This window comes from Tamandua tetradactyla, chromosome 8, assembly GCF_023851605.1.
Source record: "Tamandua tetradactyla isolate mTamTet1 chromosome 8, mTamTet1.pri, whole genome shotgun sequence".
Lineage (NCBI taxonomy): Eukaryota > Metazoa > Chordata > Mammalia > Pilosa > Myrmecophagidae > Tamandua > Tamandua tetradactyla.
Genome location: NC_135334.1, coordinates 13,299,516 through 13,315,784, shown reverse-complemented (window position 1 = coordinate 13,315,784; position 16,269 = coordinate 13,299,516). Strand labels below are relative to the sequence as shown.

Here is a 16,269-nt window from a genome sequence, read left to right as displayed (position 1 = left end):
CCTGGGAGTGCTGAGATAAGGTATGCTGAGCTGCTTGGGCTGTGCTATGTTGAACTCTCTCATTTAAGCACCAGCCAATTAAATCAAACATCATTCATTACAGCAGGCATACCTCTTAGCAGACTGCAGATGTCATGAGCAACAGATGAGGTTCATGTACCATTGGCTCATGTCCACAGCAACAGAACTAGGTACCCTCACCTGGTCAAATTGACAAGTGAATTTAACTAGCACAACAAGCAAGCCTCTTTCTTTAGCCACTCTTACCATTGCCCAATAGGCTCATGAACAAAGTGGGCATGATGGTAGGGATGAAAGTTATGCATGGGTTCAGCAACATGGACTTCCACTCGTGAAGGCTGACCTGGCTATGGTCACTGCTGAATTACAGAAACAAGGACTGTGATTGTATGAATATTTCCCCCTTGTTTTGTTATGAGTATGTTTCCATTTGTACATAAGCAAATATCTTGCTTTCCTCTTATCATATGACATAAGTTGTATTGCTCATGTTGTAGTATTTCAGTCATAGGATATGAGGTTTAAGAGTGAATGTTACTTAAGGACTTCCACCTTATTCTGGAGAGATATAGTACATTTCCAACTGTACGCAGTACAGTTTAGTATTGTTAGGCGAAGCATATTCTGTTATTGTGTTCTCTTTGACAGTAAAGCATGTTTCAAGGTGATGTGTAGAGCTGCCAAATTGACAAGTGATGGACTCTGGTGGTTAGGTTCTGGTGTCAACTTGGTTAACTGATGATACTGAAGTTGTCTGATCAGTCAAGCACTGGCCTGACCATTCTGTCAAGGATATTTCATGACTGGTTGATAAATCAGAAGGCTGGTGTATTAAATCATCAGACAGTTGATTGCATCTGGGGAGAAGAGAGACCTTTTCACTGCGTCTTCAGACAGTGAGCCTCTCCTGTGGATTTCATTCAGACACTTCATCGAAGCTGCCAGCTTCACAGCCTGCCCTATGGATTTTGTACTCTTCCATTCCCATGCTTGCATGAGACACCTTTATAAATCTCATATTTACAGATATCTCCTTGGTTCTGTTTCTCTAGAGAACCCTGACTAACACATATGGAAAGGCATGTGGTGGCATCTGCTGGTCCTTATTCCTAGTTTCATTGCCTTAACCTCTGAATCCAGTGGCTTTCTCTTTAGGCATCTGTGAGTCCTGACTTAGCAGCCCTGAGTAAAAATTCTGGGTTTCATCTCTCAACTTCACATCTCATTGAAAGGAACATAGTGAAGTCTGCTGGGCTCTGGTTCCCTGCTACCTTCCGTCAGCTCTCTCAGCTCCTGGCATCTCCTGGGGCTTCTGTATTTTCAAGCTTTCTCCTAAATGTTTCCCTGTTTCATCTCTATTGAGGACTCCAGTAAACTAAAAGGCCCACCTTGAATGAGAAATGTCATATCTCCATCTAACTAAAAGGGCACACCCACAATTGAGTGTGTCACATCTCCATGGAAACAACCTAATCAAAAGGCCCCACCTTACAATATTGAATCAGAATTAGAAGAACCAGACTTTTCTGGAGTACATAGCAATTTTAAACTAGTACAATCCCCATAATATGTTGTTGCTTTTTATGCTTTCAAGCTCTTCTTTATGTTCATTTTATTCTTAATATCCTTTATCTCTTTATCTATATTTTCCTTCATCTCCTTGAATTAACTTAAGAGATTTGTTTGAACATCTTTGATTAGTTGTTCCAACTTCTGAGCCTCCTCTGAAGTTTTAATTTGTTCCCTTGACTGAGCCATATTTTCCCATTTCTTAGAATTTGCTTTGTTTGTGAAAGCTGCTGGAATGCAATATACCAGAAATGGAATAGCCTTTATAAAGGGAATGTATTAAGTTACAAGTTTACAGTTCTAAAGCCATAAAAATATCCAAACTAATGCGTCCAGAGAAAGATACCTTGATTCAAGAAAGGCCAATGTCCATCACATGGGAATGCACATGGAGATGTCTTCTGTTTCTAGGCATCTGCTCTCCCTGTCACACTCCAAGCATCTACAAACATCTGCATCTCTTTTGGTTCTGAAGTAACTTTTTTCTCCAAAATATCTCCTCTTTTAAAGGCTTCCAGTAAACTAATCAAGACCTACCTTAAATGGGTGGAGTCACATCTCCAGCTAATGAAAGGAAACACCCACAACTGGGTGTATCACATCTTCATGGAAGTAATTCAATCAAATTCTCTACCCGAACCAGTCTGCCCCCATGAGATTGAATTGGGAAAGAAAATGTGGCTTTTCTGCGGCACAAAATTTGAAACCAGCACAGGATGGCTTATCATTTTTTGCCGATGTCTATACATCTGATTATGATGAGCTGATGAGTTAACTCTGACGGCCCATTTCTCCTTCTTTTGTCTAAGGTTTTATCGTGGATTGGGTTTTGTTTCACTGTCAGAAGAGAGCTTCCTTTGCTCTGTTCCTTCTCCAGAAATCTTGATCTGTTCTGTTTGTTCTTGCACAGATTTTTTTCCCCAGCTCTTGTGATTTGTTTAAATTCTCTCCCTCATGCAATGCCTTGTTTTCCTTACACTTTTCAATTCTGGTATCCATCCTGTCTTACAGCAGTTCGGTTTAAACTCCCCTCCCTATTCTTTTGTGAGGATTTTCTGCTTCCAGTTTCTTCCCTATTATGGAAGTCATTTGGGAGCCATATGGGATCAATCCAGAAAGGCAGGACACTTCAGAAAGTCCATTTTACTTTACATGTCCAGTCAACTGAAACTGGATTGAGTGAAGGCACAACAGTTCTTGCCAGCCTTTCTATGATGGTCTCTCTTTTTTATTTATTTAGTGTTTTGCCCCTGAGGGGCCCTTTGTATTTAACACTCCTCAGCAGGTTTTGTTCCACCTTGGATCTCTGCAGAATTAGGATCTTCTGCCTGGACATGCGTGGAGTTCTAACTCACTGCTCTGAGTCTAAAATCCCAGTCCATGGTGGGAAGGAGCAGGGCTGTGCCACCTTTGTATGACTTGCAAGCTGTATAGGACCAAGTGAGGGCAGGTTAAAGGGAACCAACCAACACCTGGGACAGAACTCTACTACCTGAGTTTTTTCTGTTTATTTCATTCAGCATTTGTGGAGTCTTTCTCCAGTCTCTACCATAATCCTGAGTGCTAAGCAAATGGAATGTGTCTCTTTATTCACTAAATCTCTGAGAAGGCCTTTTGAAGGCATGTCTTACATCAGCAACCCTGTGGATAACAACAATAACAAAAATAGGTGATATGTTATCTCCTTTTCCTCCAAGCACACACTGTTAAAAATATGAAGGGACAATACAGGAAAAGAAAAGAGAGAGAGAGAAATGGGTATTTTATAGGTCTGAAATTAGAAAAAACCAATTTGATATAAAAATGAAAAATAGAAAAGGATCAAAAAGAATTTCCACATAAATTTGAATTAAGAACAGAATAGCAGCTATAAAAAGTAGGGAGCCAATCATATTATATCACAAAAAAATGAATGCTGTAGCATTATTTCAAAAGGAATTAAACGCATTAAAAAATAATACAAAATATGAAAAACAACATACCTCATATGAAATAACAACAATCATAAAAACTCATACAGTAGGCCAGAGGAGTCAGGAAATTTTTTAAACAGTAAAAGATCTTTAATTCCAGAGATTAAGACTGAATTAGAAGAAATAGAAGAGCAAATAAAACACATGATGCCTTAGAAAACAACAAGATGAAAAGGAGTCTAAAAATAAAAATGAAAAAGAAATGAAGGAAGTGGATTTACAAGAAAGTAACAACAACAGATACTGAGCAAAAATCTAATTCACATATTGCAGAATCACTGAAGGAAAAAACAAAAGCAAATGGATGGAACAAAGAAAATTGTAGTTCAAGAAAGTTTTCCTGGTGTTAAAGAAAGAGAAAGATTTGAGCTGACCTATTGAAAAGAAACTATTTGTATACAAGGAATTGCCCCAGAATAAAGACATCAAAATATATTCTTGTAAAATTAGAGGAATTTAGGAAAAGAAAAAAAGAGTTCCATAAAGCAGTAAGATAATCGATGTTAAGTACAAAAAGCATAGTGCTAAATCTCCTAGTACAGTTTTAAAAGGCTTAGGAATAATGACTACCCTAGAAGCAATGACCCTCTCTGGCATTCAATCTGAGGTCTTGAAATGCTATTTTCCCACTGGGAGAAAACAAGTTTCTGAGGAAAACCATTGATTCCAAAGCTTAAGAATGAGATGTACAAGATGAACTCAGAATATCTTGTCAGATCATATGGTAAGGAAGGGATTAGACATCTCAGGCCATGTCATAAAGATGCAGAGACAAACTAAAAGAAAACTCCATAAGCTGAAGATAGGAAAATTTGCTTCAAAAATATAACAACTAGATACAGGAGCTGAAACAATTAATTTAGAATATATGAAAAGACATGGAAAACCTCATCAAAAATCAAATCAATCACTTGAGGGAACATATAAAGAAGGTAAGAAATGAACTAAAAAGAAGAAATCAGAAGTCTGAAAAAACAAATCACAGAAATTATGGGAATGAAAGGCAAGGTAGAAGAGATGAAAAAAACAATGGAAACCTACAATGATATATTTCAAGAGACAGAATACAGGATTTGTGAACTGGAGGACGGAACATCTGAAATCTGGCAAGAAAAAGAAAATGTAGGGAAAAAATGGAAAAATATGAGCAGGGACTCAGGGAATTGAAAGACAATAAGAAACGCATGGATATACATGTTGTGGGTGTCCCAGAAGGAGAAGAGAAGGCAAAAGGAGGAGAAAAACTAATGGAGTAAATTATCACTGAAAATTTGCCAACTCTTATGAAAGACTTAAAATTACAGATTCAAGAAATGCAGCGTATCCCAAAGAGAATAGATTCAAATAGATGTACTAATCAGAGGTCAAAGAGAAAGAGAGAATCTTGAAAGCAGCAAGAGAAAAGTAATCCAACACGTACAAGGGAAGCCCAATAAAAATATGTGCAGATATCTCAGCAGAAAGCATAGAGGCAAAAAGACAGTGGGATGATATATTTAAATTATTCTACCCAGCAAAATTGTTCTACAAAAATGAGGGAGAAATTTAAAAATTTCCAGACAAAAAGTCACTGAGAGAATTTGTTACCAAGAGACCAGCTCTGCAAGAAATACTAAAGGGAGCACTGGAGACAGATATGAAAAGACAAAAAGAGAGAGGTGTGGAGAAGAATGTAGAAAGGAAGACTATGAGTAAAGGTACAAAGAAGGAAAATTCTGTATGACATACAAAATCCAGAAGGCAATATAGTGGAAGAAAGTACTACGCATGCAGTAATAACATTAATGTTAATGGATTAAACTCCCCAATCAAAAGACATAGACTGGTAGAGGACTTCCGGAGAAGATGGCGGCTTAGTAAGATGCGCAGGTCTTAGTTCCTCCTCCAGTAAAGCAACTAAAGAAACAGAAACAATACAAAACAGCTCCCGGAGCCACGACAGAAACCAAAAAGACAGCGTACCCCATTCTGGAACGGCTGAATGGGCAGGGAGAATCCGCTGCAGTGAGATACCCGAGGGGCGCGCGTTTTACCGGCCAGGGCGGTTGGCGACTGGAGTCCCCTCCACGCACGTGGCTCCCCGGTCTGACTGGGAACATTGGATAGCGGGGCCCTCCCGCCACGCTTGGCGTCTCGGGCCAGCTGGGCAATTTGGACCGGCACTCCCCCAAGCTGCGGTGGCCGGCGACCCCCCCCTTCACGCGCAGTTTCCCGGGCCGACTGCGAGATTCGGATTGGCAATTTAAAGGAGCCACAGCATCTTTTACTGGTGGGACCCGCAGACAGACGAGCGCCACGAGCGCCACCTACTGGGCAGGAAAAGAAAAACAGAGCCCAGAGATTTCACAGAAAAACCTTTCAACCAGCCGGGTCCCACACCCAGGGAAATCTGATCAAATGCCCAGACACCAGCAGAAAATAATGGATGACGCTCAGAAAATTGAAGATATGGCCCAGTCAAAGGAACAAACCAATAGTTCGAATGAGATACAGGAGCAGAGACAACTAATGCTGAATATACGAACAGAAATGGAAAAACTCTTCAAAAACCAAATCAATAAATTGAGGGAGGACATGAAGAAGACATGGGCTGAACAAAAAGAAGAAATAGAAAATCTGAAAAAACAAATCACAGAACTTATGGGAGTGAAGGACAAAGAAGAAAAAATGGAAAAAACAATGGATACCTACAATGGTAGATCTAAAGAGACAGAAGCTACAATTAGTGAACTGGAGGATGGAACATCTGAATTCCAAAAAGAAACAGAAACTATAGGGAAAAGAATGGAAAAACTTGAGCAGGGGATCAGGGAACTGAATGACAATATGAAGCGCACAAACATACGTGTTGTGGGTGTCCCAGAAGGAGAAGAGAAGGGAAAAGGAGGAGAAAAACTAATGGAAGAAATTATCACCGAAAATTTCCCAACTCTTATGAAAGACCTAAATATACAGATTCAAGAAGTGCAGCACACCCCAAAGAGAATAGACCCAAATAGGCATTCTCCAAGACACTTACTAGTTAGAATGTCAGAGGTCAAAGATAAAGAGAGGATCTTGAAAGCAGCAAGAGAAAAACAATCTGTCACATACAAGGGAAATCCAATAAGACTATGTGTAGATTTCTCAGCAGAAACCATGGAAGCTAGAAGACAGTGGGATGATATATTTAAATTACTAAAAGAGAAAAACTGCCAACCAAGACTCCTATATCCAGCAAAATTGTCCTTCAAAAATGAAGGAGAAATTAAAATATTTATAGACAAAAAGTCACTGAGAGAATTTGTGACCAAGAGACCAGCTCTGCAAGAAATACTAAAGGGAGCACTAGAGTCAGATACGAAAAGACAGAAGAGAGAGGTATGGAGTAAAGTGTAGAAAGAAGGAAAATCAGATATGATATATATAATGCAAAATCCAAAATGGTAGAGGAAAATATTATCCAAACAGTAATAACACTAAAAGTTAATGGACTGAATTTCCCAATCAAAAGACACAGAATGGCAGAATGGATTACGACCCAGCAATACTACTGCTAGGTATCTACTCAAAGGACTTAAGGGCAAAGACACAGACGGACATTTGCACACCAGTGTTTATAGCAGCATTATCTACAATTGCAAAGAGATGGAAACAGCCAAAATGTCCATCAACAGAGTGGCTAAAAAAACTGTGGCATATACCTACAATGGAATATTATGCAGCTTTAAGACAGACTAAACTTATGAAGCACGTAATAACATGGATGGACATAGAGAACATTACGCGGAGTGAGTCTTGCCAAAAACTAAAGGACAAATACTGTATGGTCCCACTGATGTGAACCGACATTCGAGAATCAGCTTGGAATATATCATTGGTAACAGAGACCAGCAGGAGTTAGAAACAGGGTAAGATAATGGGTAATTGGAGCTGAAGGGATACAGACTGTGCAATAGGACTAGATACAAAAACTCAAAAATGGACAGCACAATAATACCTAAGTGTAATGTAACTATGTTGGAACACTGAATGAAGCTCCACCTGAAATATAGTTTTTTGTTTGTTTGTTTGTATCTTTTGTTTTTGTTTTTTTCTTTTTCCTTTTTTATATATATATATTTTTATTAGTATTATTATTTTAATTCTCTTCTCTATATTAACATTCTATATCTTTTTCTGCTGTTTTGCTAGTTCTTTTCCTAAATCGATGCAAATGTACTAAGAAATGATGATCATACATCTATGTGATGATACTAAGAATTACTGAGTGCATGTGTAGAATGGAATGATTTCTAAATGTTGTGTTAATTTCTTTTATTTTTTTTGATTAATAAAAAAAATTAAAAAAAAAAAGACATAGACTGGTAGAATGGATTAAAAAACAGGACCCATCTATATGCTGTCTCTACTCAAAGGTCGTGAGGGCACACCAAACGGACATTTGCACACTAATGTTTATAGCAGCATTATTTACAATTACCAAGAGATGGAAACAGCCAAAATGTCCATCAACAGATGGGTGGCTAAACAAACTGTGGTATACACATACGATGGAATATTATGCAGCTATAAGACAGAATAAAGTTATGAAGTATGTAACAACATGGATGGACCTTACGGACATTATGCAGAGTGTGATTAGCCAAAAACAAAAGGACAAATACTGTATGGTCTCACTGATACAAACTGACATTAGTGAATAAACTTGGAATATTTTGTTGGTAACAGAGACCATCAGGAGATAGAAATAGGGTAAGATATTGGGTAATTGCAGCTGAAGGGATACAGATTGTGCAACAGGACTGAATATAAAAACTCAGAAATGGACAGCACAATACTACCTAACTGTAATACAATCATGTTAAAACACTGAATGAAGCTGAATGTGAGAATGATAGAGGGAGGAGGGCAGTAGGCATAAATGAAATCACAAAGAAATATGGACAATAAAGATTGAGATGGTGTAATCTAAGAATTCCTAGAGTGTATAATGATAGGGACTAAAAGTACAGATCTAAAAAAATGTTTTTGCATGAGGAAGAACAAAGGAATGTCATTAGTGCAGGGTGTTGAAAAAAGATGGTAATCAATATTTTAAAATTTCAACTTATGTGTGAGACTAAACAAAAAATGTTTATCTGCTACAAACTTTATATTTTGATTGGTGCATCTCCTAATATAACTTATGTAGATAGTTGGTTAAACACCATTATACATGGAACTTTGGGTAGGACATGAGATTTTGTTGGTTTGTCCAGGGTGATGCCCCAGTGAATCCCAGAGTGATTTGATTACTGAGTGTAAAAGTATTTGCAAAGTCCTCTTCAGGGAATGGTGAGAATGGGGGGAAATTCAAACTTCCCAAGTTGAATTCTTGATATTCTCACAAGCAGTGTGGACAACCAAAGCTATAGGCTGAGCCCCCAGTCTTGAGGTTTGTTCATATGAAACTTAACCCCACAAAGGATAGGTCAAGCCTACTTTAAATTAGGCCTAACAGTCACCCCCAAGAGAACCTCTTTTGATGCTCAGATGTGGCCTCTCCCTACAGCCAACACAACAAGCAAACTAACCACACTCCCCCTGCCTAGGTGGGACATGACTCGCAGGGGTGTGGACCTTCCTGGCAACATGGGACAGAAACCCCAGAATGAACTGAGACCCAGCATCAAGGGATTGAGAAAACCTTCTCGACCAAAAGGGGGAAGAGGGAAATGAGACAAAGTGTCAATGGCTGAGAGATTCCAAACCGAGTCGAGAGTTTATCCTGGAGGTTATTCTTATGCATTAAGTAGATATCACCTTGTTATCCAAGATGGAATGGCGAGGCTGGAGGGAAATGCCTGAAAATGTAGAGCTGGGTTCCAGTAGCCATGTTTCTGGATGATGACTGTATAATGATATAGCTTTCACAATCTGACTGTGTGATTGTAAAAACCTTGTGTCTGATGCTCCTTTTATCTACCTTGTCAACACACAAGTAGAACATATGGAATAAAAATAAATAATAGGGGAAACAAATGTTAAAATGAATTTAGTTTGAAATGCTAGTGATCAATGAAAGGGAATTGTAAGGGGTATGGTATGTAAATTTTTTTTTCTGTTTTCATTTTATTATTCTGTTGTCTTTTTATTTCTTTTTCTGAATTGATGCAAATGTTCTAAGAAATGATGATGATGAATATGTAACTATGTGATGCTATTGCGAATTACTGATTATATATGCAGAACGAAGTGAGCAAATATTAAGAATGTTTGTGTGTCTTTCTTGTAATTTTTTTAATTAATAAAAAATTCTTAAAATATATAACAACTACATTGGATTGAAACATAAAATATGTCAAAATTGGGGGAACCTCATATGATATTAAAGAAAAAATAACTGGTCACCTTTGGAAGAAACAGAAAACAAACTCATCATTTTGAAAACTAGAAAATGCAGGAAAAGTGTTTTAAAAAAACAATAGACCCAGTGGCAGAGTTCTTGCCTGCCAGGCTGGAGACCTGGTTCGATTTCCAGAGCCAGTCCATGCAAAAAACAAACAAAGAAACAAAAACACTACAATACAAGGGATCCTTGTGATGATACAACTTTTTACCTTAAAAAGTGGTGGTGGTGGATAAATGAACCTATGCATGTGATACAATTGCATAAGAACTAAATAAATACATATTGAAAATAAGTTTAAGTAAAACAGGGGGACCAATAACTAGAACAAATATACATCACTAGTATAAGGTGTTAATAGTAGGGTGGTATTACGTGGAAAAAGTAACCTAATGCAAACTATGGACTATAGTTAACAGTAACATGTAATATTCTTTCTTACTGTAATAAAGGTACAAAGGTACCATGCCAATGCTAAGTGTCAATAATAGGGGGTATTTGGGATATGGGATTTTTCTTTTTGGAAAATGAAAATGTTCTCAGATTGATTGTGGTAATGAATGCACAACTCTGTGATTATACTGAGAGTCACTGATTGTACACTTTGGATATATTGTATGGAATGTGAAAAAAATGTTTGTTTTTAAAATGGGGGATTGAATAAAATCAGTGGAATGTATCAATTTCAATGACAGGGAAGTCATATTATACTATAATTCTGCCAAAGGTGATCACTGGAAGAAACTGTAAAAGGTAAAGGAAACTTTCTGTATTATTTCTCAGAATATGCACATGAATCTACAATTATAGTTATCTCAAAATAAAATGTTTAATTTTAAAATCTTCATTAACACTACATTCATGGGTAATACATTACTGAACATATTCTTGAACAGGAAATTTTCTTATGAACATATTCCACTCATGAATGAGAATGCATCAAGAAAGAATTCATAGAGTCTACCATCACATTTCCCTCACCCTCCTGCCATTCTACCAGGTCAGTCCACAGGTGCAACAGCAGGGTGACAAATTTAGCATTCTTTACAAATTTAACATTCCTTGACTTAAACTATACAGTTTGTTTGGGGAAAGAATTTTAATTTATTTTAAATATTTTGAAGCTGGGTGTGTCATTTGTGCCTAGTGACATATAATTTTTATTCTTTTTTTTGGTATGCTGTATGGTGGGGTCACTTTCATTCTTTTTCCAAGTAAGTATACTGTTATTGTAGCATCATTTGTTGAATTTTTGTTTGTTTTTTGCTTGTTTGGGAAAGTGCATAGGCCAGGAATCGAACCCAGGTCTCTCATATGGCAGATGAGAATTCCACCACCGAACTTCCCTTGCATCCCCTCTAATGACATATAAATATTGATGACAAGCAGCCATGATGGTGGAAACTGATGATGAGGTTGACGATGATGAATGAAGTGGTTGTGGGATGAGGAGGAGAAAGAGAAGCAGAAGCAAAGTGTTGGAGGTGAAATATCCCAAAACTGACATTAGGCCCTAAGCTTCCAAGTTGCAAAATAAGTCCCTCAATAAAAGAAAATCAACACCCTTGGGAGACAAAGCATGACTCACAGCAGAGGTATAAGCAAGGGCTCCTAATTGCTCGTTCAGTGAGGACCCAGTCCCTGGAGTGACCCCAAAAGAGGTTCTGTACCTATATAGATAAACAGACTCCAAGGCTTTCACTCTTGATGGATGGTTTCCATGACTCTGCTGGCCTCCCTGAGGAAATAACAGAACTAGACACATGTATGCTTCTTCATTTTCTGATATGCATTTCCTGACTGTTGAAACCAAGGTATTCCCTGAGATTGCCTGTAGATTGTTCTCTATTTTTCTTCACCACAGGTCATTCATTGCAGATTTAGAGCAGCTGCAGGAGAAAAACCTCTCTTCCAAGAACTTCTGTTGATAAACTGGCAATTTACATCCATATGATTCCCTTATCTCTAAGTGATTTTTCTCTGTGTATTGTGTTCACAGCAGCAGTAATCCTGAAACTTGGTAAGAATTTTAGTAACTGATAAAAATATGTGGATTATTTTAGAGGATTTTATGAGTAAAAAAAATTGATTAACACTATATCTTTCAGGGTTCTCCAGGGAAACAGAACCAAAAGGATGTGCATGTAGAGAGAGAGATTTATTATAAGGCTTGCATTAATGTAATTGCAAAGGCTGGCAAGTTCAAATTCTGTGGGGCAGACTGGAGGCTAGAAATTCTGGTAAGAGTGATGTTGATGGGTTCAACCTGAATTCCTTAGGGTGGAAACTCAGGAGGGAGTGGAGGGCATAGCCTTGAGGAATAATTCCTTCTGATCCCGGAGATTCCCACAGATCTCACACTTAGGATCTTCAACTGACTTGATGAGGATACCCACATTATTGAGAGTAATCTCCTTAAAGTCGTCTCATGCTAATGCCACCTATAAAATCCCCACACAAAAACGAGGTCATGGTTGACAAAAAAATTCCACACCATAACCTCACCAAAGAGACATACAAAATTAGTCATCACAAATGAGGTCTGGAAATTTCCTATGCAATGGTGTTCACTCTTTAGCAAATCAGCATAGTTTGTGGAGACCAAACAGACTGCTGGTCTGGTTCCTGGGTTCTAGGTCAATTTCTTTTCTCATACAAGCTATATGACCTTGAGTAATTTATTTAACTTTTAAAACATCAAATTCTTAGAGAATGAAAAAATATATAATAGCACTCCTCTTTTATCATATGCTATGTTCAAATTAAGACATCTGATACAAAACATGTTCAACAACAAAGCCTTAGCGTTGAGGTGTGCAAATCATACACCTAAAAACTGGAGGCAAGAGAAGAAATTCAGTAACAAGAGAGAACAGAGGTAACTTTCAGTTCCAAGTTGCCAATACATAATAGACCTCAGGCAGGTCAGTTAATGGCCAACACTTCAGTTTTCTCAATATGAAAATGGGAATAAAAGTCCTATTCTAAATACTTTTCTACCCATACTCAAGAACTTCAGGAGGAGTTAATGAGATTGACTGTTGGAAAAAATGTGTAAGCTATAAAGCATTAAACAAAGGTTAGCAATTATATGATGCAATTAAAATACTAAGATTCAAATTTATTAGCTTAGGAAATACATCTCAGAGACAGAAATGTCTGTAGGTATCCTATGCCAGAAATGATGATACATGCTTTCTAGAGAACATGTCTGTAATTTCAGTACTGTGCCACTAGAGAGACAACTGCTGAGGTTTTGATGCTTATTCTGATTATAATAATATCAATAATGATAACAATACTAAACAGCTATTGAGCACTGACCATGGACAATAAATGTACTGGCTACAACCACAGATGAATTAACTCAGAATTTCTGTGGGGAGATCCAATTCCTTAATAGTTTTTAAAAAAATGCTCCATGTGATTCTAATATGCAGACAATGTAGAAAACTGCTGTTTTAGGGCTTCAGTACCAGTGAAAATCTAAGAAATAAATCTTGAAACCTCATAACAACTCACATTTTTATAGGCACTCACTATTTGGAGGTATTTCTATATATGCAATATCTTGTTATTTTTACAACCACCTTGGGAATTTATTTTACTAATTTCTTCATTCAGATACAGAGACAGACTTGTCACAAATTAACTACCATGTTACCCCGACACGACATGGATTTGAGATGAGTATTCATAGGTTTATATTGAGTACATATGTGAGATTACATAGATGGCACAGAAATTTCCATTCTGAGTCATAACACATCTCCAACTGAAAAGTATAAAATATCATACTTGTTGGTTCTAGGATAGAGGTTGTGAAATTTAGCATGCATCAGCATCACTTTTGTTTGTTGTAAGAAAAGTGCTGAAGAAAGGCTGCCTGGTGAGAATGAGACCAGGGGACAGAAAGAGCAGAGAGATGACAGTCTGAATGACTTTGTTTGAGTCCTTGATCCAGATGCTCGTGAGCTGGTACATCCCATACTCCCCAGGGATGAAAGTATGTAAAGTCCCCTTTTCATCAGAGTGTTGGATTCCACCCACAGAGTTTTTTCATTTAGTAGACCTGGATGAGACCTTGAGAGTTGCAAAATCTGCAAGCAACATGGGAACCTATGATGCTTGTCCAAGAATTGCACTTTAAGAACCACTGCTCTAGGATAATTATAAACATGAGAATAGTAAAAGCTCCCAATCTTGACATTTTCCTCTCATTTTCATGATCTTTGAAGATTCAGGGACAGGCTTATATCCAGAAAACAGCTAAAGGGAAGGGAAGCAGCATCAGAAAAGAGCCCAGGATCCCTCAGCTGGAGTCAAATGCCCAAAGGAGTCTTACAAGCAGAGCAAGAGCAGCCTTTCATGGGTTTTCTCTCCCATCCTCAGGCTCCAACTCCAAAGACAATGGATGCAGAAAATCACTCCACAGTGACAGAGTTCATTCTCGGGGGATTAACAAATCGCCCAGGACTCCAGCCCCCCCTCTTCCTCCTCTTCCTAGGGATCTACATGGTCACCATGGTGGGGAACCTGGGAATGATCACGTTAATCCGCATGAATCCTCAGCTTCACACCCCCATGTACTTCTTCCTCAGCAATTTGTCCCTTGTGGACATGTGCTACTCCTCGGTCATTACCCCTAAGATGCTGGTGAACTTTGTGTCAGATAAGAACATCATCTCTTATGCAGGGTGCATGTCACAGCTCTATTTCTTCCTTCTTTGTGGCATTGCTGAATGTTACATGCTCATGGTAATGGCCTATGACCGCTATGTTGCCATCTGCAACCCTTTGCTTTATAACATCATCATGTCCCATCAAGTCTGCTCCCTACTGGTGGCTCTGGCCTACATCATGGGACTCATCGGCTCAACAGTAGAGACCATCCTCATGTTAAAGCTGTCCTATTGTAAGGTCCTCATCAGTCATTACTTCTGTGACATTCTCCCTCTCATGAAGCTCTCCTGCACTAGCACTTATGATGTCCAGATTGTACTTTTCCTTTTTGCTGGATTTGACATTATAGTCACCTGCTCAACAATCCTTGTTTCCTATGCCCTCATTTTTTCCAGCATCCTCCACATCAGCAACACAGAGGGCAGGTCCAAAGCCTTCAGTACCTGCAGCTCCCACCTAGCAGCTGTGGGAATGTTCTACGGCTCTACTGTGTTCATGTACTTAAAGCCCTCCACGGCCAGTTCCCTGGCCCAGGAGAATGTGGCCTCCGTGTTCTACACCACAGTGATCCCCATGCTGAACCCCCTGATTTACAGTCTGAGGAACAAGGAAGTCAAGGCTGCTCTGCAGAGAACACTGCACATAAAATGACTTTGATGCAAGATTCTTATTCTTTCCATTGTAAATGTATCCTGTTGTGAATTTGAAAAGAGGCCCTTTGAATTTTGGCTCTTCCAGCTCTACATGGTTCCCTCCTTCCTTCTTTCCTCTCTCTTCTCTTTTGCTGACTCTTTGAAATCAGCTGACTTCAAGTTCATGCTTTCTCTCATTTAGGGTCTGTTTTCTCTCTCCTGAGTCCTTTGATAAACACTATCTTAATTGGCAATTTGATACAAACTTGAACCTTTCAGCACTGAGTCTGAGAATCATTCTTGTTTTATTTACTTCTACAGAGATATTATTAGGAAAGCCTATACTTACTTTTTGTTCTTAGGAATACACAAGAGAGGTGAATTTCGAGATCACCAAGAAAGTGCTACTTAATCTGAGCCAGGCACTCTTCTTAGTGCTCCATATGCATTATTTCAATTATACCTTACTACTACAGGTACCCTTTATCCCCATTTCACAGATATTTTACTCAAGGTAGTAGGGCTGAGAACAAACCACACTGGCATTCAAACCCTAGTCTAGATGACTCCATAGTCCACACTCTTAGTAATCATATTTTTCTCTTCACTTAGAATGCCTCTAGACAGTCTATTGCTGCTGCCCTTTTTATATCCCTCTACTTTTAAACAGTGTCTGTAATTTCCTCAACTCACCTCTTTTTATCATTTACCAACCATTCTTCCTATACAGGCAACTCCTTCCAGATGATTAAGAAAGATTACACAATGGTGAGCATCCTGCCACCGTTTACCTGGGACTTTCCAAGTTTTAGCTCTGAAAACCCAATATCTCCTGAAACTCCTGAGCTCCAGACAACAAAAGACATTCACCCTGGTTTACACTTATTGCAAATGCCATTGCCAACCTTACTCAGAAAATAAAATTTTCATGGGATGTAATTTCTTCCCTCTTTTCTTATTATATCCAGGATACATGCTATAGAATCAGCAGCCTGTGTTGTACCATTTATTGCTCTATTTG

General features: G+C 38.4%; 1 protein-coding gene across 1 annotated transcript; it reads left to right on the top strand.

Moving 5' to 3' along the window:
• The first annotated feature begins 14,343 nt into the window (after positions 1–14,343).
• Positions 14,344–15,267, top strand: LOC143643178 (olfactory receptor 8A1-like). The gene has a single exon (XM_077111938.1). The coding sequence runs from the start codon at positions 14,344–14,346 to the stop codon at positions 15,265–15,267; it is 924 nt and encodes a 307-aa protein (XP_076968053.1).
• The last annotated feature ends 1,002 nt before the right edge of the window (positions 15,268–16,269 follow it).

Bases quoted from the DNA above. Each gene is read 5' to 3' on its own strand.
- LOC143643178 (XM_077111938.1), top strand. From the start codon at position 14,344: ATGGATGCAGAAAATCACTCCACAGTGACAGAGTTCATTCTCGGGGGA.